The following is a 26,272-nucleotide window of genomic DNA, read 5'->3' as shown; positions in this document are numbered from 1 at the left end:
TCGAAGTCTTGCTAAAGAAGGAGTCCTCCTTAAAGCTTAAGAGAAGAAACCTGTAAATCCCCCTGTTGACACACTACCAAACGGCAAGTCTTCAACTTGGGTTTTAAATTGCAAAGACTCATTTTAAACTGGAACAACAAATTAAAAGTGGTTGCCAAGGTCTGCTTTTTTCATCTCAAGCATCTGTCTAAAATACTGTCTCTTCTTTTACAACAGCACTCTGAAACAGCAATCCATGCATTTGTTACGTTTCAGCTGGATAACCGTCATGCCCTTTATTTTGGAATCAACCAGTCTTCAGTTATACGTGTTCCATTGGGCCTCATAACTGGAGTACAAGGAGGAAGTTCATAACCGGAATTGTGGCCTCCCTTCACTGGCTTTGTGCATTTCCATTTTGTTTGTTTTTCAAAATTTTTCTGTTTCATTTTTTGGGGTACCTCTTTGAATGGTTTCACCCCACCTTCACTCTCTGAGCTCCTCCACTATTACAAGATGCTCCTGGAGGTGTCCAGGACAAAGTGGACACCCAGATGGGCTAGAGGTTTTTTAGTTCGCGGTTCATCTCTCTGGAAAAACCAACCTCTCCCTAAATATTAGGCAAGCCCATTAACTGTCCATTTTTAAAACTGGTAATATAAGCAATTTTTATTCTTTGGATTGCCCCTTAACTATAACAATCTGCACTAAATTTTGTTTCACTATTAACCTTGTTTTAATTTGCCCTATGTTTGACTGTTTTTACTTTTGAATATAACACAGCAATGTGCAGCTGTTATATAGTGCTGCACAAAGATGAGTCACGTTATTGGACAAAGTTTTGAGAGACAAAAATATATTCATACCTTATTTCAAGAGAACTGAACTGTGTCTCGCAAGCGCACTGTAGTTTGGTACTTGATTCCATTTCAATTGGTTTTCAAACTTTACATCTTTATACTGTTTAACATTGTTGATACCCATTTTAACTCCAGCCCTTGTTTACACTCACGTGGACTGAAATGTCTCAGAGTTCACTTGCAAGTGGACTGATGCAGTGTTCAAACTACAACATCTGGTTGGCTTACCAAACTTCACTTGCTAACCAAGGCTTACATAAGTTACCATCATCCATCTATCAATTTCCTGAGCCGCTTATCCTCACAAGGGTCGCAGGAGTACTGGAGCCTATCCCAGCAATCTTTGGGCAGGAGGCAGGGGTACACCCTGAACTGGTCGCCAGCCAATTGCAGAGCACATATAAAAAAAAGTCACACACACAGATTCACACTAATGGGCAATTTAGAGTCTTCAATCAACCTACCATGCATGTGTATGCATTCACAGGGCACATAGAGAAACAGCTGCAGTCAAAATCACACCAATGGGCAATTTAGAGTCTCCAATTAATGCATGTGTTTGGCATGTGGGAGGAGACCGGAGTGCCTGGACAAAACCCACGCAGGCACTGGGAGAGTGACATGGAAACTCCACACAGTTGGGGCCAGGATTTGGACCCCGGCCCTCAGAACTGTGAGGCAGATGTGCTAACCAGTCATTCACTGTGCCACCCATAAATTACCAATACCTTAAAAAAAAAAAAAGACACTGGTTCAGTTTATGTCACAGTCACACTGGCATTTTTATTTATCAACAATTTAACGTCTCAACTTGACTAGATCTGTTACATTTTGATCACAAAAATGCTCTGTTCTCTTCCATACAATTACTTACATTTTATTCCTCATTTTTTATAAGATGAAACTTCACTTATTAAAATGCTTTTTTTGTTTAAAAAAAAAAAACATCCATAAACGGATGCAAAAGCTGATCATTACTGTTGTACATTTGTGATTTCTCTCAAGGTCAATTTTAATGCAGTGTCATGTTCACACTAAACTGAACCTCGCCATGATTTTTTTTTTTTTTTTGTGTGCACAATGAGAGCATTCATACTGGACCCAATGAACCACAGTCACAGAAGAAGAAGCGCACCAGAGTAAGCAAACCCAAAGTTTGAATGCAGCCTAAAACGCCATTAAGCGGGGTAGCAGTTTAACATCACCGTTCTGATTTTTGACTGCTTTATTGAGTCTTTAACAGACCACATGGCCATGTTCTTGACCAGTATCCGAAACCACAGAGACGCTTCAAGATAATTCCACCCACCACCACCACCACCTCACCTCATTTAGCATCAAGATAAGTGCCATGTTCACAAGTACTATTTGGTATTGGCAGCATGATGCATCCTCCTCTTCTTTGAAGGGGTGAGGTGGAAACCCCTTCTTTCATGCTTATTTTTTATTTTATTCTTAAAAAAAGGACATGTTGCTTCAATATTTACAAAATTAAAAAGTATTTCACATCTTAAATCTCTCCTTTTTGAACGGTCTGTGCACCCACCCATCCAGCGGGCATTATATAAGCCTCCCCCACCACAGACACTAACCAGCAAGTCATCTTGAAAGACAGCATAGAAAATGCAGTGAACTTTAAAAATGGATATAGCTTATTTGTCCAGAGTAAAGAAAAAAAAAAAGAGGAAAAAATTCTGTGTGACAACATGTACACAGATCGGAAAAAAGTGAAAAGTGTATGGGGGGAAAAAACATTTGGGAGGTAGGAAAGAGGGAAAAAAAACAGCATTAGGTTGACTTGTGGTGGAGGGAAAAGAGGAGTGAGAGAAACCAGTGGTGGGTGTTATTTCTTAGCCTTAGCGGCCTTAGCGGAATTTCGTGGCGGGGTGACTGGTCTTCCGGATCCCATCCCAGCACCACCACCATAAGGATACAATTTCTTATCCGCCGGCTTCAAGATCTGCAAAAAAAATAAAATAAAATAAAAACCCAGGAAATTCATTAAATTACTTTGGATATATTTCCCTTGTGGAAACATTAAAAATCTGACACTTGTAATGAAACATAACAAATAAACACAGACCTGGAAGGAGCACATAAGCGTCTCATCTACACTCATCATGGCACCGGCATTGTCAAACTCTCCACAGTAGTTTGGAGCTGAGAAGAGGGTGACCAGCTGCCTCTTGGCAAAGAACTCGTAACCATCTTCTACCACCTGGACATGTAAAATAAGGTACAGTAGAGGTGCACAGAACATTAGGTAGATTTAACATCCACATACCATTCATGACGGCACTGAAGAGGTGCACGGACCATGAATTATTGAAATAAAAAGGTACATGTAGGAGGTGTACTGAACATAAGCAATATTTACACAATGGACATTAAATAAGGTGAATTTATATAAATATGGAACATTAGGCAACGTTCACACTGCACGGCATGATGCCCAATTCAGATTTTTTTTGGTAAATCAAGTCTTTTTATGTTGACATTCACTTTGAGCATGCACACTAACACGAGCCGCCATGTTGACCTAAGTGAATATGGGACTGTGTAGGTCTCGTCATAACACATTTTGTGGTGATTCCACGGATGTTTTGCAACCTGAGCCGTTTTGTTTTTTTATATATTTAGTTGTGCTCAACCAAATTATTTTGCCACTGACTATTTTCTGCTTCTTCCTCCAAAGTTGTCATTTTTTTTGGCATACCTATTTTGACAACAATTGTGATGTTTATTTCCATTTGATGCCGTATGGGTCAAGTGCACGCCTGTGAGCATCCATTCTGAGAAGTACATGAAGTAATAAATTACCGGAAATTTATCAGTGCATAAGACTGAATAAAGTAGACCCTTGTGAGGATAAGCGGCTTGGAAAATGGAGTGATGAAAATTGAGAGGTGCACGGACTATTACTACAGTATTTTCCGGACTATAAGTCTCAGTTTTTCTTCCATAGTTTGTCCAGGGGTGTGATTGCTATTCTGCAGAGCTACTTGTATGTGAAATTATTAGCACATTATTACATCCATCCATCCCTTTTTCGAGTCCCTTATCTGTTATTTTTACACTGACAACCACAAGAGGGCCTTCTAGGCCCGTGTATCTGATGACGGATGGCGGGCAAAGCTTCAAGGTGAATCAGCCACGGGAAGTCATTGGATGGCTCGACTTAGTATGGGCTTCCGTTACAACCAAAACCATCCTATCAGGATTCAGAAAAGTCAGAATAGGCTAGTTGCAACTGCCACTGACGATGAGTCTGACGTAAGAGACGTAGAAGAGAAAACGGCGCATCATCTACCTCTGGAGTTGGCGGACTTGTTTAGAAGTGACACAGAGGATGAAGATTTCATTGGATTTTAGTTACCGGACATTTGGAGTAACATGGATGGTTTTGGTAAACTTCTTCGCATGTTATTTATGGTTTAGTTATCGGAATAACTCGTTCTCAGTTGTGTATAACGTAAGCATTCCGTTCAGCCTGTTGCCTCTATTCTATTTTCATTTTAAATTGTTCATTTAAATTTTAAATAGGTCTGTTCTTCGTGTTGGATTTTATCAAATAAATTTCCCCCAAAACTTGACTTTTACTCCAGTGCGACTTATATATGTTTTTATCTTCATTTTTATGGGTGTTGCATCTACTCCGGAGCGACTTGTAGTCCGGAAAATATGGTAAACGTGCTTAGTGCCTTAAAGGTTCACAAACCATAAGCTATACAAGTTGTGCAACAACCATTAAATAAGGTAAATATGGGGTGCAGCTGTAGAGCCGCACAGTTCCGAGAACCGGGGTGCAATCCTGGCCCCACCTGTGTGGAGTTTGCAATGTTCTCCCCGTGCCTGTGTGGATTTTCTAAGGGCACTGTGGTTTCCTCCAACATCCCAAATACATGCAATATTAATTGGACACTCTAAATTGCCCCTAGGTGTGATTGTGAGTGACTGTTGTCTGTCTCCATGTGCTCTGCGATTGGCTGGCAACCGGTTCAGGGTGTACCCTGCCTCCTACCAGATGACAGGTGGGACAGACTCCAGCACTCCCACGACACAGCAGGAATAAGCGGCTCAGAAAAAGGATGGATGAGTAACTATGGAAAATTTAAAGTGCAGGCCATTACATGAGGTACATCAGAAGTGCACAAGCCAATTAACTAAGGTAATTTTCGAGGGACGCAAACCAATGTGGTAACATTGAAGTTGCAGATAAGTTTTATAATTTAGACACGGACCAATATATAAGGTATATTAACTACAGAATATTAAATGTGGTCATATTACAGTGCATTAGAGGTGGACAGCATTAAATTTATCATTGGTCTAAACACGTCTAATATACTTAATTTAATTGTCTGTGTCTAAAGTATATTACAACATGCACAGGTCTTGAAATACGCTACCTTGCTGGTGCATAGACCATTAAAGAGTATTTTGAATATATGCAATTTATGTACTGCATGTCAGCAGGTTCCTGAGGTCCCTCTCCACAGCTAACCTGATGCGCCCTGCATATGAGGTCCATGTCGTGCTTGTGTAAAAACTTGGCCACTACATCAGCGCCGAACGTGAAGGAGACGCCACGGTCATTCTCGCCCCAGCCCAGCACGTCCTTGTCGGGGTCGGCCCACAGTAGGTCGCACAGCAGACCCTGGTCGGGCACATCTGTTGGCCGCATGACTCGTCTTATCTGCTCCATGGACTGGAGGTCGGGTGAGAGACCTGTCAAAAGTCATGCCAGTGTTTATGTACACATCCGATATATTGATTTTTAGCATTTTTAATATTTTTTTAAAGGTGAAGCTGCCAAGGGACAAAATAGCCAAGTGTTTTTACTGCTCTTGTAGTGTGTGATATACAGTACATAACCATATACATCCTAGTACCAAGACAGGCCTGTGAGAGGGAGTATGGTGGCACAGGACATCTAGATTGCCAGAAAAGTGTAGAGATGGTACCAGTAGAAGAATTACAAGACGGGAGATCTAACCACATCCAAAAATAAAAAGCAGGAAAAAGCTCTGGCCAAAATAAAGTCTTTTTAACATCCAACAAGTATCCTGATTTGTCCATGTACTTGTACAGTCTTTGTCCTCACTAGTAGAAAAAGCTTGGCTTGCCTTTCCAGCTTTTTTTCTAGTGAGGCAACATTTGCACTTGTTGCAGAGCTGGCCCTACCAAATGTGGCGCCCCCTTTCCTTCTGCATTTTACATATGCCTACAAATGAAAAAAAAATAACATTTTTAGCATTGGTTTAAGTTTATAATAAAGGCACCCAAATTAAAACGTTAAATTTGAAAAATAGAGTGCCTTGTTAACGTAGTCGGCCCCCTTGAACTTTTCAACCTTTTGCCACATTTCAGGTTTCAAACTAAGATATACATTTTTTTTTTGTCAAGAATCATCAACAAGTGGGACACAATCGTGAAGTGGAACGAAATTTATTGGATATTTTATATTTTTTAACCGCGATGATGCGGATAATTTGTGCATTTTTTTCTAACGGCCGCAAGGGGGCACTTGAGTGGAAAAGGTAAGAGTGAGACCAGTGGAATATATATGGTTTTTTTTAACCGGCCGTGTTAGCGCTGCGCAAGCGTGTTGCTGCCGTTTCTCAATGCTTTTTACCGGTATGTTTTTTTTTTTTTTTTTTTTTAATAAACGGGCCCTGTTAGCGCAGGGCTACCGTGTTTCTGCCACATCTCAGTTTTTTTTTGTTTTTTTTTTAAACCAGCTCTGTAAGTGCTGTGCTAACGTGTAGCTGCCATGGCTGAATTTTATTTTTTTTAAACCAGCCCTGTTTGTGCTACTGTTGTTGCTATGTTGAACTAAGATAGTAAAACATTGAAAACTCTGAGTACCGTCTTTCTTAGGGTAAGGGTTTCAATTAGGGCACTTGCGGCTTTTACACAGGTGTGGGTTATGTATGAACCAAATGGTATTTCCTTTACAAATGTACTGGGTGAGGTTTATAATCCGGTGCACTCTGTAGGCCGGATATTATGGTAATATTTGTAGTTGTCATAATACTTATTTAGGATTTGATTTGTGTCTCACCCGCACTTTAACTAATTAACTTTAATAGAGAGGTAATTATCCACGTGTCCAACTATGTTGAAGGTAATTTCTTTCCTGCGACTGTTTTTCCACCCCTAATAAGATGAATAATTTGAATTTGCCTATATTGCCTAATGAGTGAACTGTCTGACTAATTCGTGCACTACTGGTACTACTCAGTGAAGTAGTAGAACTAGTGGCACACAGTTGTCAACAAGTCCCAAGTTTTGCTTTACTAGTAGTAGTAGTAGTAGTTCTACTCGTGTGCCCTAGTAGTAGTGCTCTGAAATGTCTTACTAGTGAGGGGGGAAAAAGCATACTAGAAGATGGAAAATGCAGCCCATTAGTATCAAATGAATCAATTGATAAACTCCAGGACTACAGCAACCCTTCTGAGGATAAGTGTCTTGGAAAATGGGTGTTAACTTCAAACAGTATAGATATATAGTAAGGCACTGTATATGTCAGATTATGCTACATTAATGATGGACAGAGCATCAGTATATAATATTTTACAGTCTTGCCGTTGCAGAATGAGGGGGAAAAAAAAAAAAAAAAAAAAAAAAAAAAATCACTCTTAACACAACCTACACCACAGGATAATCTTTTTAAAATCATCCAATAACCGAGCCTTTGTTTACTTTGATGGAAAATACTCAATTTTAGTGCAACTGTGTGGACCCCTCCTTAAGTGCGATTTTATGGTGTTGCTACCTCCATGACAGCAGAAAATCTTCTCATCTACAATAGCAGCTACTGGTAAACAGTTGAAGCAGTCTGTGAAGGTCTTCCACAGTTTGATGTTATACCGTCGCTTGCCTGAAATATACAACATCACCACATTACACACACGAACAAATAAATCTATTGATTTGTAGCCCGCGCTCCTCACATTCGTCATAGAAGCCGTAGATTCGGTTGATCGAGGCGCACTCATGGTTGCCGCGCAGCAGGAAGAAGTTTTCTGGGTACTTGATCTTATAGGCGAGCAGCAGACAGATGGTCTCCAGGGATTGTTTACCTCGGTCCACATAGTCACCCAGGAACAGGTAATTGCTCTCCGGAGGGAAGCCGCCATACTCAAACAACCGCAGGAGGTCGTAGTACTGGCCATGGACATCGCCTGCGGAGGGGGCACCATTGAGCAGTTAAAGCGCGCCCAAGGTGCATGTGATTATCGGAAGCTTGTTGAGGATTGTTTCAATATCCTACAAGTACCCTGATCTCACCAGTAAGACAATTCAGAGCATTCGTAGAAGGACTTCGTGTGTACTCGTACAAAGACTTTTTAGTCAATTTATTCCACTACCGCCATCCACTATTGAATTTTTTTTTTTTGCACTACTAGAACGATCGAACACAATTAGAACTACAGTACAACTACTACTGTTACAGCATAACAGCATTTACACAATATAATATGCTGATAGAGCACTGAATTATCCATATACGCTTTTTGTCCTCACTAGTAAGAGAATTGAGAGCACTAGTAGAATGATGATAAACTCACTATATATATATATATATATATATATATATATATATAATTTTTTTTTAATTATTATTTTTTTTTTATTTATTTTTTTTAAACCACTGCGTCAAATTTCAGGGCAATGGTATCATATCCAGGGTGCATGATTACAACGACACCTTACGAAATACGGAAACTGTGAACCAGTCGACAGGTGCATGCCATTAGTACTACTGGTGATGAAATTCTACTAGTTAACATCGAGTGCTAGACTAGTAGTAGCACTAAAGAGTTATGGACTAGTGCAGTTTTTCCTCATTAGTAAAATGCAGTTGTTCAATTAGTACACGCTGGTCATTCTACTATTATGCTGAAATGTATTGTGAGTGAGGCCAAAAAGTGTACTAGTACATGGAGAATTTACCACTTTAGTAGGATATCAGATAAATGCTCAACCAGCTTTCCACTTGTGTGTGCATAGTTTATTCCTGCATGCAGTCATCGATAGAACCCGGATAGCAAGAAGGTTGGACAAAAATTCAATGTGCCGGCACAGTTTAGTTTGCTTGTTTTATCAAAACACAGTAGAGTTTCTTATTGCATTAATTTAATAAATTTGCATTCCCATGTTTTGGTTGGAATAAGTTCTCTTTCAGTGATTTTCCTAACAAAATGTGGATATTTTCTAACATTTGACAACTCTGCACCAATCAACGGTCACGCCATTCTTCATTTCTGCTATTAATCCATGCTCCTTTCATCAAATTATGATTAAAAAAAAAACAACTGTTCAATCTTTGATTTGAGGACTGCTGACCAAGGAAAAAGCCTATGTGAGCGTGTTGGGCTAACCGCAGATTTTGAGGGGGGCCTCCAGCTCGAGAAGGATGGGCTGACTCAAGAAGATCTCCCGAGATTTCAGGCACAGGCCGCGGATCTCGCTCTCTGTCAGCTGCACGTTCTTACCGGGCCGAGAGCCTTTCACTACAATACAAGATGAAGATCAAGATGAACAGGTCAAAACACAAGCGGGACTGGAAGTCAACACCTCAGACAGAGGAAACACAAATTAAGTCAAAATAAAATAAGTATTGGCAGTTCGTAGCTGATCTTGTAGTTAGATTGACAGTTAGGTGGTGCTCCTTACAAGTCAGATAAAACACATGCAACATCAATTGAACTTATACGGTTTAATAAATACATGTTTAAATATGGTGCATCAGATATTTGCAGACCACTAAATGTGATGTACATTTGGTAAATTCAATATGATACAAAATGCAACATTTACACAAAGAATGTTAATATGGTACTCACCTTAAATATGGGCTAAACAGAATACAATGTAAGTACAACTCAATATGTGGCCAGAGTTTAAAATGGTAGTTTGGTGCATACAATGTGTTGTAAATCTGGTACATTATAGGTGCAAAGACCATTAAATTTGACTGTCCAAACACGCAAGCAACATCAAAATCACTGAACTACAGGCGCTCACACAATTTAGTATATGGTACAGTGAACCCCGCATATTTAACATCTTGGTGGCAAGGAACGATTTTGAAAATTTAGACAAAAGTGTTTAGCTGCAATCTTGTGACATCTGCAGGAAATTACAAACCAAAGCAAATTAATTTTAGCGCATTTCATACACAAGGTAAGACTAAGTGCTCTAAATTATTAAAAAGATGACAAAAGTATAATTAAATATAGTGGTAGAAAAAAAAATGTATAAAAAGCACGAGAAAAAATTTCAGTTTTCAACATGGATTTAAAACATTAACACATGGGGCTGACGTCACCTGTTGGCAACTTATCTGATTTGTTTGCAGTGTGCTTTACCACATTTATCTTGGAATCTATGCGCCACTATTTGGCCGAGTCAGTCGACCTCAAAGTTATACTGTTTGTATTCCATAAGCATTTGTTTCATGTATTTAGCACCTAAACCATTTCGTGATTTATAGACCAGTAGCAGAACTTTAAAATCTATTCTTAAGCTGACTGGAAGCCAGTCTAAGGACTTTAGAACTGGAGTTATACCCTCTGACCTCTTTGTTCTGGTCAGAAGCCGAGCTGCAGCATTCTGAATGAGCTGCAGCTGCTTAATGCATTTTTGGGGAGTCCAGACAGAAGACCATTACAGTAGTCAAGTTTACTTGGGATAAAAACATGGATGAGCTTTACCTGGTCTGTTTGACACATAAGCCTTCACTCTAGATATGTTCTTCAGATGGTAAAAGACAGTTTTTATGATTGATTTGATTTGATATGACTGATGAAAGTCAGGACTGAAGCTATCAGAACAAGGTTTCGGACTTGGACTTTCGTTGTTCAAGTCCAAGCCGAAAGAAACTTACTAAATAAAAATACATGTAACATTATTCACTCCAATGTCTATATGGAAAAAAAAAAATAGCAGAGAGCATGTCATCCACGCACAAAGTTGTGGAAGTCTCACTCGACATCCCAGTAGCAGCCATATTGCCTGCAACGTCATCTGTAATGTCAACACTAGGATGCCGCCGCATGAACGCCTGCGATGAATGACGACAGCGTCCCAGAGTCCCAGTGTGATATCTGCAGCAATGCCACCGTTGTTGTGCAATGAATACCGCCAACGCCGCTGTTGTCCACCTCTGCCGTCGTTCCTCCCCACTATTATTTTTTTAAATAGCTTTATACACACCTACCTGTCATATGGAACCCACAAAGCTCTCGTCCTTTGTACCTGTGCAATCCATTTTTCACGACGAGCCGGGTCTTTTGGAAACGTGTGAAGAGTGAATCCATCCTCCCAAGTGTTCGAGCAATATCCAGCAATACAACGAGCCAGCATTCAACATGAAGAAACAAGGAGCTACCTTCCTGCAGGTAAAACTGGTACAAAGACATGAACCCGCCTGAGTGGGCGTCTGCAAATAACATCACTTCCTGCTTCTTTTCCAAAACAAATTCCTCAAGAGGATTTTCATGGCGGGAGTTATAAAAAGCCATATGTCAAATCATGTGTGGTGAAAAAAATGGATGGGTCTATACTGGCTGTTTTTTTTTTTTTTTTTTAAATTAAAAACATACTAAAAATCATGCTTTTGGTATCAGTTGGAATACTGACTCCACTCCACTGAACAATGAAAAGCCTTTATCCGATATGTCATGACAAGTACTGTACCTTGAAAATTTTTTTATTTAATGGTGTTTTGAGAAGATTTTTATCGGCAATTACAAATTTTCATGGGCACCACCATTTTGGCAAGTCACATGACCTACTTTTGCGGATCTGACTATTCTGTGCGTAAACAAAGAAATCATGGCCGATTTGTAATGTAAACACATGGACCACCATCGGACACGTGAAAATGCCCTACTGTATCGCAAAAATTTTCCATAATTCGGATAGAAATAATCCAGGGAAGGTTCGGTGGCATATTCTGCCCAGTAAGAAAAAGAAACATTTAAGGACCCAGTGGCTAGCAAAGTGTGGTAGCCCTGAGCTGTACAACATATGTATAGGTGTATTTGCGCAATTAAGACAAACACTTTCAGAGTACAATAAATCTCTGAATTCTTTTAGATAACAATGTTATGATGTTGCTAACCAATGATGACAGAAGTACTTCTTACTCCTTAATGCGACTTCTTGTGCTTTCATACGTCATGCAGGCATTGAGATTTCCATCCGGTAAACGTGAACATAATTCAATTTGATTTGCCATCATGATGGTACAATGGTTCTTGGAGACAAAGGCATGTCTTTTATTCGTTTGATTATCTTGTCTTTATGCGAAGTAGGCAAAATGTTGATTGGCAACGTCAAGTACGAATGCTTAGGCATACTCCCCATCTGATCACAGGAGAACCCTCCCTCTCCACAAAGGGTGTCCATTTTTGTTGTAAACTTCGGTGGTAGTCATTTTTTTTTTTTTTAATTTGAGCAACCTTTGTCAAATGTTTCCTTAATTATTGTTCAGACATGATCAGCGTTCGACTGTTCTGCGCCTGTGTTTAGTTCTAGTCAGACTCCGCGTCATTCCTATCCAAAAATCCATCCAAATATTACTCACAGCAATTCTTTATTGCCAAGATCAATTGTCTCAGTTAGGTTGTGGTGTAGTTGAAGAAAACTTTTGCTCATCCAGTTATTTATCTATTTTAGACAGTGGCACAATATCTCAATGGAACTGTAGTCATCTGGAGATACTGCTTAATGTAATTGTATCTGCATAGCTATGATTGTCAAAATTTGACCCAAGGGTAGCATATACAGGCAGAACACGAGGGGTCCAAGAACTGACCCTTGAGGGGCCCCATAGGTCATTTATTGAGACTAAGCACTTCCAATAGTTACAAAGTAGCTCGTTTCCTCTTGGTAGGACCCAAACCGTTTAAGGACCGTTCCATTTAGAGATACCCATGTTTCCATCCTATTCAGCAGTATATTATGATCTAACATGTCAAAAGCAGCACTGAGCTCCAACAAGACCAAAATTGACACCTTTCCTGAGTCAGTATTCAACCTCATACATATCATTTAGCACTTTGATAACACCAAATACTGTACTGTGATGAGTTCAGAAACCTGATTGAAATTTGTCAAAAAGTCAATTTTAAATAAAGAAAAGTCGCTGAGTTGATTAAAAACAACTCAATCTTGGCTATGAAAGATGGGTCTATAGGTTGCTAACGCAGAAGCATTCAGTGTTGTTTATTAGAGGAGGCAGCTCCTTTAAGAGCTTTAGGAAACTCACCACACTGAAGTGAGCAATTAGTTATTTGCTGCAAATCCGCTAGCACTGACTTCATAAAAGTTTTCAAAAGTCAGATGGTATTGAGTCGAGACAGCTTGTTGATGTTTTCAGCTGCTGAACAGTTTTCTCTACAGTTTTTAGGTCTATTGTATCAAATTCTGACAAGGTAATAGAGTTTTCCCTGGCTGGTTTCAGATGTAGAATCATTTTATACATCTGCTGATTTGTGCTGACAAATCAAACATTAGACTAGTCTGTCCATATATCTAAATGCAAATGGTCTATATTTGGATTTGAAATGAAATGTATATTGAAATGTCTGTCTCAGTCTGCAGTGCCAGTAAATTGTGATTATGGTATTGGGTAACAACTACATTCTCTGGTATAACAACTCAGTAAGTTATTTTAAGGTCTTCAGATTCCATCCCTAATCACACCCGCAACTTTATGTCTGCGGGCATTACTGACCACACCTGTACATTTTTCAAATTTGACTGAGGTAGGTAGGTAGGAATTATTTCATTATTATTTTGTTTGTTTTTTTTGCAAAGGTACAACATAGATGCTTTTTGTCAGCCACAGTAATGTTATAAGAATGAATGTTGTCAATCATCCAGTTAAGTGGTATAGCAAAAAATGAGAATAAATCTCATCCTCTGGATTGTACGCATTTATTGTGACTGACGTTCTGTCACTAATCAACTTGTAAAATTATTTTCAGTCTCAATATTCTATGGTCTTTAGAAGGAATTTTCTGTACTCCATTCCATGATATTCTGCAAATATTTTGGCCAATATACTACCAATAAATATATTTAGTGTGTTAATGTATCTTACGTTTTAGCTATAAATCACATAAATATTTATTTCTTCACATTTTCAACTTCCCAATAATGATTTAAAATCACTGATGTGCATACCTGGATAACATACGTAGCTTCTTCTTTGGATACTGAACTTAAGAATGAGGCACTGCCTCGGTTGACCTCTTCCAGGACTTCGTTAAAAAGGCTGTGGCTTCCCAGATCACAATTTTTTTTTTTTTAACAGGAAGTAAAGGATTAGGATGCCTTTTTCTGACTTTTTCTTGGCAGCTGTCATCATAGTGACAATGCATCCATTTTGGGCCGTTCAGCAGTGGCATTTTTCCTCAAATGAAAAATCACTTCCCCAAGATCTGGATCAAACTATAGTAATGTCTCAAAATCACGTTGGATAACCACCCTGTGTTTGCCCCAGTCACAGTACTTTTATCTCAGACAGCATGTCGTCTCCAAATTCTTCCAGGGCAATTTGTTTGAATGTTGAAGAAGAGCTCTCCTTTCTCAACTTATTACTCACTATGTATTCGCCGTTTAAAAAACCGAGAAAGCAAATGGGACGCCGTCCGCCATGATAGCCGATAGCGTGAGGCAGACGGTGAGAAAATCACTTCCCGATTGGTTAATATTTTAGACAGGTCCAGACTTACGTCCTCGCCGTGTAAAATAAATAAATGCTGACTTCTACAATTTGTTTGAATATTTATGGTCGGTCGGATTACAGGAAACCTAAATATTTTTATGGATGGCCTGGTTCTTGTACAGTGCAAATGCTTTTTCCTTGCTCTGCTTGCTTTGCCTCTTGACATTTTTCTTGATGATAAGCTTGTTTTTCTTCTGGAAAAAAAATTGAAGCATCAACTCCTAGATGGTTTTAAACCTGTGGGACTATATTTTTCTTTTTTTTGTGGATAATCAGTTTTTTAATCATGACGTTCAGTTCGGCTTGCTAATTAGCTCAACACTGGTGTTAGCAACAAGGCCAGCCGTCAAAATCCCTCCCATCTCTACTGTGGATTTTCACGGACTTCTGCAGAGATTGTGAATTCTGGAATAAAAAAAATCTGCCGTCTTGAAGTCTTATGTGGATGTAAATGGACAGTCGGGGAATGAAACCACTCTACCGATGTCTCAAAATGTTGAGCAGAATTGTGCTTACAGACAGCCAACCACTTAGCTCAACGAGCACAGGTGTGGACTATGGAAACAATAACGGCTCCTCCAGCAGTTCTCCTAGAATTTACTGGGTGCAAAGCCCAAAGATATGCAATATCTATTGAGGGGGACACAACAACACCGTCAAATTATCGAGGAATTCCGCTGGCCTGCATTGCGGACTGCCTCAACCCCAAGTACAGCGCAAAGCAGGAAAAAAAGAACGTGAGTCAATGCAAATCACCTGGCCATGAATGCTCATCCCCTACCACCACTGTAAAGTATGAAATTAAATCCAAGAAAAAATTGGGACCCCAGAGATTAAGTTTGTGAAGGAGCCGTCAAGGATGTGAAATGCTTTTGCAGGGAGAAGAACACATAAGTACTGTGTTTTACTAATGACAAAAAGTTAATCAGATCGCTCCAGAGCTCATTACAGCTGATAAATGCAGTGAGTTTGCCTGTTATTTTAGTGAAAAAATACAATCTATCATGTCAATTGCCAGCACAAATCAGCAGATGTATAAAATGATTCTACATCTGAAGCCAAAGTAAATCACAATCTCATAATTATAGTTCAGATACTGAAACATTACCTGTGTTATATCCCAGAAATGTTTTCAGTGTAACTGAATTTCCTTTGGCATGGCTCATGATGTTGATGACTTTCGACGTAAATGCACTCGCAGTACGTGAAGAAACTCGGAACATGTGTTTTTGGCATAACTTCTGAAAATGCTCAGTACGGTCAACTTGCATTTCCTGTTTCCTGGTGAATACTAATAGTTTAGGATCAGGCTTTTTTTGTCACCAACGTTTATGACATAAAAACGTAAAATAATGTCAAGACTACACAAAATAAGCCACGTCTTTCAAAATCTATGTATATCTACTCGTAATAAATTTTACGCGTGTGATTTTTTTTATGCTCAACTGCACAGATTTGCGTGTGCGATGGCATTAAATCACAGTGACTGCTACCTATTCATTCCCCCAAACACCCCCCCCACCCTACTCTTGTTCCTGGAAACCAAAATATTTTTATGGATGGGCCGAGAGACAACCTTACAAACCTTTTTTGGAAGGTGGGCATCAAGTACAGTAATTCCTTCTCTAATTCGCGCTTCACCTATTGCGGCTTCAATGCATAGTATTTACCCCCCCCCCACACACACACACACACTACCAAAAAAAAAAAAAAAAACAGGTCGTCTTACAGTACGTACTATATCACTTTAAGAAGCCCAGAAAAAATAAAGCCAGATCAACTTTTTGTAGCTGATTGGCTGCATCATCTCAACATCATCTCCTCCTCCCTCTCTGCCATTTTCTACACTGTTAGTGTGTGTGACAACCTCTCTTGTTCAAAATGCCACCAAAGCACTTGTGCTTGATCTTAAAGCTGCTCCCGAAGCTAAAGGGAAGACGCAAAATAAGAGGATGGTTTCCAAAAGGGAACTGTGTTCACTTAGTGGACAGCGAATTGCAGACAAACGGCCCAGTTACTGAGGAAGAGAGGGGAGCTCCGTTCGCTTTCATGGATTGCAGACAAACGCCCCAGTGACTGAAGAAAACTAAGCTGATGAAAAATCAGCAAAAAAGTAAAAATTTTGGATATGATCTAAGACGGCAGAAGTTACACTTTTGTCGCGCTATTATGGCATGAATGAATCAGCGGTGTACTACATAAAGAATGATGTAGTAAACATCAGGAAAACCGCTTCAATAACTTTTAATAAGGAAGCAAAATGTGTGATGATGATGATGAACCTCAAGCTGCAATGAGGGATTCAACCCCGACGGGACAAGGCTTTTTGGCAAGCAAAGGTTGGTTTGAAAAATTTCAAAAGCGTGCGACAAGCTGTCAAGTTTAGCAATTGTGTTGACGGCAGTCAATCACATTCGTATGGGTGTGGTCAGTCATGCTCGCAGATATAGTTACGGGTGTGGTCCACCAGTCATGCCCATAAAAAAAGTTGCGGGTGTGATTAGGGATGGAATCTCAAGAACTTCAAAAAATTTACTGAGTTGTTACACCAGAGTATGTAGTTGTTACCCAATACCATAATCAGAATTTGACACTGCACTGAGACAGACATTTTTAAAGAGGTCAATAGACATTCAATTTCAAAACTAAGTATTCATATAAACAAATTTTATTTCACCTTGATGGACTGTTATAATCTATCATAATTTACAGCGCTATATATTGTAAATCCATTATGAAAGCTAGCAGTAGATCTATATCTTCCAAAAACATGGAGGGGGAAAAAGTTTTCAACTTCAAGATAACGTGGTACCACGGGAGAAAATGACCGTTTGCATTTAGATATATGGACAGACTAGTCTGATGTTAGAACTAAAGTAAATCACAATCTCATATTTATTATAGTTAGATATGAAACATTAGCGGTGTTATATCCCAGAAATGTTTCCAGTGGAACTGAATTTCCTTTGACATGGCTCATGAGGTTGATGACTTTCGACGTAAATGCACACGCAATACGTGAAGGAGCTTGGAACATGTGCTTTTAGCATCATTTCAGAACATGCTCAGTACAATTAACTTGCATTTTGTTTGCGGATGAATACTGATTGTTGAGAATCAGGCTTCTTTTGTTACCAACATTTATGAAATAAACACGGAAATTAATGTCAAGACCAACGTTCGCACTAATTTTTTATGTTTGAGCAAACACACTAAGCCCATGAGCGCCCCCTTTGACCACTGTGACCAACATCAGACGTATGCACTGTGGTCAGATCAGTGCCATCCACTGAAGTTACATGGCTCATTCAAAGATTCAGATTACAGGACTTACATTCCCATCAGAACATTTCTCAGAACAATTTTGTGTTTTTGCAAACAACGATTTTTATTTTTATTTTTTACAATGTCAACAAACGAAAAAATACATTGCTAACTAAACCAAGCCAACTATGAATTATAAATTTGAAAGGTAGCTTCCAACTTAAATTGTTTTTTTTTTAAACCCACAATGACATCCCCGTTTTTCTTGGTGTAAAACTGAATTATTGCTTGCAGAATATCATTAGCAACAAATGTTGAAAACTGAATGATGCTACCAACCAGTTTTAAGGTTAATGTTATGTTGCCTCCTACAATTAAAATACAGAATTAGCTTTTTATACACTGTTTTGTCTGTGCTTTCATCCTCGATCAGGATGTGCCAAGGTGGAATTTTAACATTAGACTCCATCTCATCCTGTACTTTTTACTTTGGCTTCAGACCACACCCTTTTTACTCAAAATAAGAAAAAAATCTCATCCAGTTTCACCATTTTTTTCTTCTATTGTTCACATACCCCATCATTTATTAAAGCAACAGCACTTTTTTTTAACCCTTACCATTATTATAGAGAGCAAACAAGCAGCATGTCTCTCTTTGCTCTACGTTGTCCAGACTGTGCGGGTGGATGGTGTTTGTCATTGAGTGTACCCCTTTCAAAGCCTAAGGGGGCAGAGTCAGGTAATCTAGCAGAAGACCTTGTGCTTCTTTGTTATAATAAATAAATAAAGTCGGGCTGTGGTTCACTGCACTGGATTGGTTTTCATGTGCGCTGAGAAGGTCTAAGTATTTCTACTCGTAACAAATTTTACGCACGTGATTTTTCGTGCTCAACTGTGCAGATTTGTGAGTGTGATGGCGCGCCAAATCAAATCACAGTGAGTGTGACGGGGTTGTCCTTATACAGTTGATTATTTGTACATAAAATGTTCATTTTTGCCCTCTTGTTTTGCTTTTTTGGTATGCGTACATTGACTCACGTTTGCTTTGCTTACAGTTTATCGACTCACAGTTCCTGTATTTATCACGTTTGCTGCGTTTGTTATGTTTCGGACCACCCTAAGGAAATAAAAAATTTCGTGGGGATGTGGCCAGAACAAACTGGAGATATTGAGAGAGACACATCCTCCATTCTCCTCGGGTGCAAAAGTTCCTTTCGTCATGGAGGGGGCGCCACACCGGCAAAATGGAAGTGATGTCAGCGCGCTGGAAGTGACGTCACAACGGTGCTACATGAATATACATAACGTGTTTGTGAATTTCTGTACTGCAATAAAAAAAAAATTATTGTTATTAACTAGACACTTATACTGTTGTCATTTTTCTCTCAAGTATGCAAAGAATAAATGCTGTAGTGTTGATTAAACATTCTGGTGCCCACATGACAGCTCCAGCAGAAGTCTCCGTGTGATGAATTTTATCTCAGTAATACAATTGTGTTTTATAATTTATATTGATATTTTAAATTTCTACTGTCTATATTATATTTATAAGTTTTTAGAATTAAAGATTTAACTAAATACCGCTTTTTATCTCAACTACGCAAAGTACAAACACTGTTTACATATTTTAAACATTCTGGTAACCAACATAAACACACACCTCCGCTACTTCAGGGTTTTTCAGTTTTTGCAAGTGGTTCTGGTCCCAATTAATTTACCGTAGTTCAATTTTCCCTATTCGGGGCAGTCCTCAGGCCCTCACCCCCACAGATAGCACCGGTTCACTGTCCATTATAGGTGGCAACACCATGAAATATTCTCCAAATGTGGTACATTGCAATTCCCCAAAGCATAAACTATGCTAACAAAGTATATTATATGGCCACAGACCATTAAATCTGATGTAAATAAATATACCACATTATAATATAGATGCACTCACCCTTTTGTATAGTCTAAGGATGAGACTATTAAATATGTCCAAAATAGATAATGTTGCAGTTACAAATGTGGTGCGCTTCAACACCGCAGAACATTTATGGGCCCAAAATGGTACATTGCAACTGTCCAGAACAATAAATGAAGAGAAAGTAAAGACATCTGTCAAGGCCATTTTACTTCAAATGAAAAATATATATATATATTTTGAGGTCTGTGTAAGAATGATTGTCTCAATCACTGACCCCCACACATCCTGCTTAACAACAGAGCCACCATGAAGCACCATGTGACATTTCACTCCTCCGACATCCACACTTGTCCTGCATAACCGTTGTTGTTTTATGACGAATGCAGTTCCATTCTAGTGTCTTTTGAGAAGTGACTGCTAAAATTTGTAATCATTAGCAAGTATGCTGTTGAAAGCCAAATATAATAAATAAAATAATAGAATTATAATAAAAAGGTCAGAAGACACTGTTGCTGCTGCTACAAATGAGCCTACTCAAATAAAATTATAGAATTATAATAAAAAGGTCAGAAGACACTGTTGCTAATGGTGCAAATGAGCCTACTCAATGGAAGTCAGATTCCCGTTGAGCAGCTACTCCGAATAGTTATAGGGTATAAATCCTGCAGCACTGCTACTAGTGCCCTGTAAAGCAGGATTAAAGATATTTCAACAACTAATTTCAGAGTTTCTCGAGCATGAGCTTATCAGTGGGACACACACACTCAGACTGCTGAAAGTGAACTAACTAAAAGACTTGAAACATGAAAACATACATTCCGTCTGAATGTCATCACTGATACAATATACATTAAATCAAAAAATTATATAAAAAATCTTACATTGGTTCGACACACACAAAATAAGTCACAAGAAAATCAGCACAAAAACAACTATTAATTAAAACGAAAAAAATGTGCAGTAAAACAGAAATGAGAGCCACACACACCTCAAGTACACAAAGACAAAACACAAAAACAAACCAAGCAGACGCTTAGCGGGGGGAGAAATAAAATAGTCACAGTACACACAACAAATCACACAAAAAAATGACTGAAATACAAACACACTCCATGCACAAAAAGCAAACAAAATCAGTGTCAAACAAAGACCAATATTCCCCTTGAATGGTATCTGCATGCCAGTTGAAAACTTGGCCAACATTTAGGAGGGTGTTTGAAGTGAAACTTCTTTTTGCACAAATCCATGTTTATCAAAGATTACATCCAATAGTTTTCTTTTTATAAAATTTGCCTCCCATCAGTCCTGGGAACCGTTTCATCCTATCTCTCCATTTTGGCAGCAGAGCTGTGACTTGTGTCTCAATGTACAGTAGTCAGTGTACAAGAAAATCACACATTGACAAAAGTTCCAGGCTGATTGGAACAAAAAAAAAAATCATTAAATGCGATTGCAATGTTTATTTTTTGACAAATTAAGTTGTTTTCAATTTGTTAATTGCAATTAATATGTTTAAGTCTTATTAAAGTCCCCCCCACATACTTGAAATCTTGGAAACAAACGCTGAGTCACACAGTGAGAGGAGTTGTTTGAATTTGTCAGTAATCCAATTGACTGAGTAGATGGTTATCCCAACACATTTAATTGGCTTGTTGTTGTCATACTCAGGAGAAAGTGGACATTGTACGCCGCCAGCGATACTTTATTTATGATTTATGCATGCATGAGAGAGTGGTTACACATTGGCACATCACAATACAAACAAGTAATTGCTTGTTATGGTACGCAATAAAACAGACAGACCTGAGGTCAGTGGGGTTATGTAAGAGCATATAAATACTGCCACTATCTGCCTTGTTCACACACACACACACACACACACACACACACACACACACACACACCACACACACACACACACACACACACACACACACACACACCACACACACACACACACACCACACACACACACACACACACACACACACACACACACACACACACACACACCAGCTGGTCCAGAGTCAAAGTCGACAGCAGATAATAGGACTGCTGTGTTTTTTTCTTTTTTTTGTGAATAATCCAAGTCAACTCGTGAAGATCAACTCTATTTAGCCAACATTCATTCATATAACCTAATGAAGACATAAGACCACGCAAATGACATATTTAAATTGATTTTGCCTATCAAACCAACAGGTCTGCGGATGCCGACAGCATGGGTCTGCACTTCATCATTAAACATCTCGACAGCGAGGGAACCTATGCGAGGATCCTGTTCATGGACTTTAACTCTGCGTTTAAAACCATCATCCTTGAACTCTTCTCCAAGCTTCTCCAGCTCAGCGTCTCACCAGCCATCTACCAGTGGATCTACAACTTCCTGACGGGCAGGAGACAGCAGGTGAGGCTGGGAGACACCACCTCATTCACGCGCACTATCATCAGTGGGGTTGCGTCTTCTCCCCTTTGCTCTTTTGACGCTACACAAACAACTGCACCTCAGGGCACCCGGCCTTCGAACTCAGGAAGTTGATCCTTCCGGACCCTCCACCTCCTCGACACCAGCTCATCCAACTCCTTCCGGCGGGTAGGCGCTACCGTTCAATGCAAATCAAAACTAGCATGCATTCAGTTTTTTCCCCTCTTACAATTCAGTCATTAAATTCTTGATCAGCGAACCTACTATTTTCTGTCACTATTAGTATTCGTAATATATACTGAACATTATCGCACGATTTGTGCACCCTTTGCACAACTGTCATTGGACTGGTCAATAACAGTGAGTAATCTAGTCAAACAAAGGTTTATAAACCATGCTTCTTCATTGCATGTACGCATCTATCATTACATATTCACAAAGTTGACAAAATTAAAATGGAAATGATTCTAAATGTGGTATTTACAAGAGGGAGAACATACAGCCAGGGTTATGTTTAAAGTGTACTTTACACCCAAGGGCTTCTTTACACCCAAGCATGCAACCGCACTGACGTTACTGCACCTCATGCGCGCAGTTTGCCTTTATACTTCAGTGCAGGGGTCACCAACGCGGTGCCCGCGGGCGCATGGTCGCCTGCGAGGACAATTTAAGGGCCGCAAGGCATGTTCTAAAAATACCACAGCTTTAAATTTTGAATCTGACTTGCTTATGTTATTTAAATTTTTAAAATACCTGTAACGTCACATCATACAAAAAATTAAAACAAAAATATTTTATGTATGTATAATGAACTATGACTGAAGTTTGCGCCAAACAAGTTATGTAGCCCTTCGTACAATCAGTTCTCACGAAGTACCCTTCAGCCTCAAAAAGGTTGATGACCCCTGCTCCAGTGCAACCCACGCACTCAATTTTGAAAATGAACTGCAGTTGGCCTCCCAGTTAGAGGTGTCACTACTGCTGGTATTGGCTAGGACGCCACTGGGAAGTGTTTCCTCAGTACATTTCGGTCATTTCCGGTAGCCGTTTTTCCTTTCCTTTCCATAACAAGGACAAAGCAACAAAAATTGCGACCGTGGAAGCATCTCTGTTTGAACAAATTGATATTTTTAATGCCTTGTACAGCAATAAGGTACATTTATTGTGACAAATATGGTGACAAAAATTGTTCATAAGAGTTTCAACTGATAGTTAGCCATTTTCTTGATAATAATCCATATTACTGTGAGTACAATTGACCTTAAGCATGTATGCATTTTGTATGATTGTGGTGTTCATTGCATGCTTCAGGTAATGTACTTTTAGTGGTTCCAGGCATGAAAAAGAATTGAAACAGGAGTAGTCTAGTAATTGTTTCCATGACTGGAAATAAAAGTGACAATTTATGATAACTGTGTGTGTGTGTGTGTGTGTGTGTGTCTTTGGATGAAATCCCTACTTGATGATATTTACGCGAATGTTAGTGTCCTCAAGCCTTTCTGTCTCTGTTACAGAATTAAGCGTTTGACTTCCATCATGTACGTATACAAAACATTACTTTTGTCTAATATCTTCTTTAACAGCACCAGCATATATGTGACATCACTGAGCACTGGTTTAAATCTGGAAATAATGCTTGCAAGTATACAGTGATGGTGGTGTTTGTGTTAATCACTAGACTATGACACACAACTCAACACAATGCACAACATAAAAAATCTTATTCACGTAAAAACTAATTGTTGTCGTTACTTGTCTCACCTTCCAAAAGACGCTGAATGATCGAGTCGATGTTTAATTTGTCTGGCTCCGCCATTTTCTGTAGATTTTCACACGGAGCTCCGCGAGTCCCCTTTGGCACCTTCAATATCGTGGACCCCCAAAAACACCACACAAAAACATATCTGTCATCAACTACATTATAGCTTTCCATTAATCTTCATCAGTGTCGAATAATAACATTATAGTTTATAAGGAGTGTCACATCTTACTCATAATACAAAAAGGCTGATAGCCTCATTCCATTCACTCTGAGCTCATGCTATGTAGTTAGCGCCTAGCACGGCTTGTCACACATCTAAACCGACTGGTTAACATTGTCCTACCTTAGCTGAATAACAGTCCTCCCAGAATGTTGGGAAACGAATTTTTTTTTTAAATTAAAAAAAAAGTCCCCTGAGCTCGGTTGGGCCCGTTCCCCCTCCCTCTGGGAACTTTAGACGCAGGCCGTGTGGTGGTAGCCGCCTATCGTACTCGGAGTGTCTCCTCTGTTCGCTTGTCTTGCATCGGAGAGGGGCCGGAATCAAAGAACGTCACACAATTCACAAAATATGATTGGTCAAAGCAATACACTGGCTTGAATATTATTGGTACTAGTGCCTGTCAGTCTTAAGCACTCCCCCTCCCTCCCTCCCTCCAAGAGCTAAACGGTGGCAACGTGAAACTTGAAGGGCGCCATCTTGTGTGAACACACCGAGTTGCACAATCATCAAGTTTGCTTCTCACATCGAAGTTCACACTTGTGACGCAAGGTGACGAGGAAGTAACGTAAAAAGCCGAGGGCGATGGTGACATTGGCGTTGTAAGGAATCAGACGTTGTGACGTCTTCAGATGAGGACTTTTTGTTCTTTTTGTTTCGATGGCACATCAGTCATTTTTATTTATTGCTATGATCAAATGTTAAATATGCTTTGTGTCATCTATACTATAATATTTTGCTTTTCTGTATATTTGTATGTTTATCCGTATATTTTTTCCCCTAATCTGTATGTTTACTGCATACACTTTGTTCGGTTTTTAATCTAAGATTGTTCACTGAACGACCAAGTCGTATTTTAAGAGTAAAGTAATGTGGGACACTTCATTAGGTACACCTGATAAGATTCAGTACAAGAGCTGTATCAACCAATATATTCTGTATTACCAAATCACCATATAATACACTTATGCACTTAATAATACAATTTTGGTCGATCCATTTTCTCAGGGACTGACAAATTTTCTTTTAGTTTGTATTTCATACAATTTTTGGACCTGTTTGTACTGACTTTTACACAATTTAATATTGTATTTTGTATGTGTATCTCTTATTTATGTTTATATTTTTCTATTGGGTTATGCTATGTGTGTTTTTTCTGCAGCATGTGTTTTAGAATGTTCTGGGGGTTTTTATGTATTTCCATACGGTTGTCATATTTTTAATGAATGTTTAGAGGCAGATGTTCCATCCATCCATCAATTTTCCAACCCGCTTATCCTCACGAGGGTCACAGGAGTGCTGGAGCCAATCCCAGCTGTCATCGGGCAGGACGCAGGGTACATCCTAAACTGGTTGCCAGTCAATCGAAATGGCACCTTAAAAATTGTTTTTTTTTTTTTAATCATTGAGTTCTACAGGTTAGAGGTCACTTGAAAGATGGAAAAAGTTTTGGATTGCTTGATCTTGGTCACACTTTTTGATTACAACACAATCACAATAGTCCATTCTACTTTCATAGATGGCTCACACGTCACTCCCTTGGCCAGCCCTACTTTTTAAAAGGCATAAACGCTGAAAACCTCAGTCGCCGACGAAGCAGGAGCGTGGAGCAGCCGCGGGCCGGTCGCCACCGGTACTCCTGGGCACGAACGAGAAGTGGCTGCGAAAACGTCGCCACCACCTGGACAGCAACATGAGGCGGCGGCGGATCGGTCTCCACTGCCACTTGAGCTTTGCTCGGAACAGCCAAAACTTCGAGCTGGGAATGGCGAGGAGGTGGATCCGTTTCCACAGCTACGTGGGAATGGCGAGGAGACAGATCTGTTTCCAAGGCGACGTGAACGAGAGTAGGCAGAGAGTCAGCCGAAACTGACACGCGGGCGTGTCTCGGGAGCGGCTCAGTTCCAACTGCCATGTGAGCATGAGTCCGTAAAGAGTCCGTCGAAACTACGACGTGGACGTGTCGAGGTGGCGGACCCGTTCCCACTGCAACGTGCGCTTGGCTAGGTGGCGGGTCCGTTCCCACTGCAGCGTGAATCTGCATCAGCAGCGAGTCTGTCACAGTTGCGACGTCAGCGTAGCTCGGCTGGTTCTTCGATCCTTGCTGAA

The 26,272-nt window shown here is 39.6% G+C and overlaps 1 protein-coding gene across 2 annotated transcripts; it reads right to left on the bottom strand.

Annotated features, from left to right (window-relative positions):
- Positions 1 to 1,826: 1,826 nt before the first annotated feature.
- On the bottom strand, positions 1,827 to 24,451 carry ppp1caa (protein phosphatase 1, catalytic subunit, alpha isozyme a). Of its 2 annotated transcripts, none has more exons than XM_061846194.1 (8): positions 24,290 to 24,451; positions 23,946 to 24,045; positions 9,227 to 9,358; positions 7,796 to 8,026; positions 7,618 to 7,722; positions 5,344 to 5,567; positions 2,923 to 3,057; positions 1,827 to 2,799 (listed from the first exon to the last, which is right to left on the bottom strand). In XM_061846194.1, exons 2-8 carry the CDS (start codon positions 23,998 to 24,000, stop codon positions 2,683 to 2,685), a joined length of 999 nt encoding a protein of 332 aa, XP_061702178.1. In that variant the 5' UTR covers positions 24,001 to 24,045; positions 24,290 to 24,451; the 3' UTR covers positions 1,827 to 2,682. The 2 variants fall into 2 exon arrangements, with proteins under 2 accessions (XP_061702178.1, XP_061702179.1); XM_061846195.1 differs by lacking the exon at positions 24,290 to 24,451 and adding an exon at positions 24,176 to 24,279.
- Between the last annotated feature and the right edge of the window lie 1,821 nt (positions 24,452 to 26,272).

Source organism: Syngnathoides biaculeatus, chromosome 16 (assembly GCF_019802595.1).
Source record: "Syngnathoides biaculeatus isolate LvHL_M chromosome 16, ASM1980259v1, whole genome shotgun sequence".
Classification (NCBI taxonomy): domain Eukaryota; kingdom Metazoa; phylum Chordata; class Actinopteri; order Syngnathiformes; family Syngnathidae; genus Syngnathoides; species Syngnathoides biaculeatus.
This window is presented reverse-complemented; position numbering and strand designations above follow the sequence as displayed.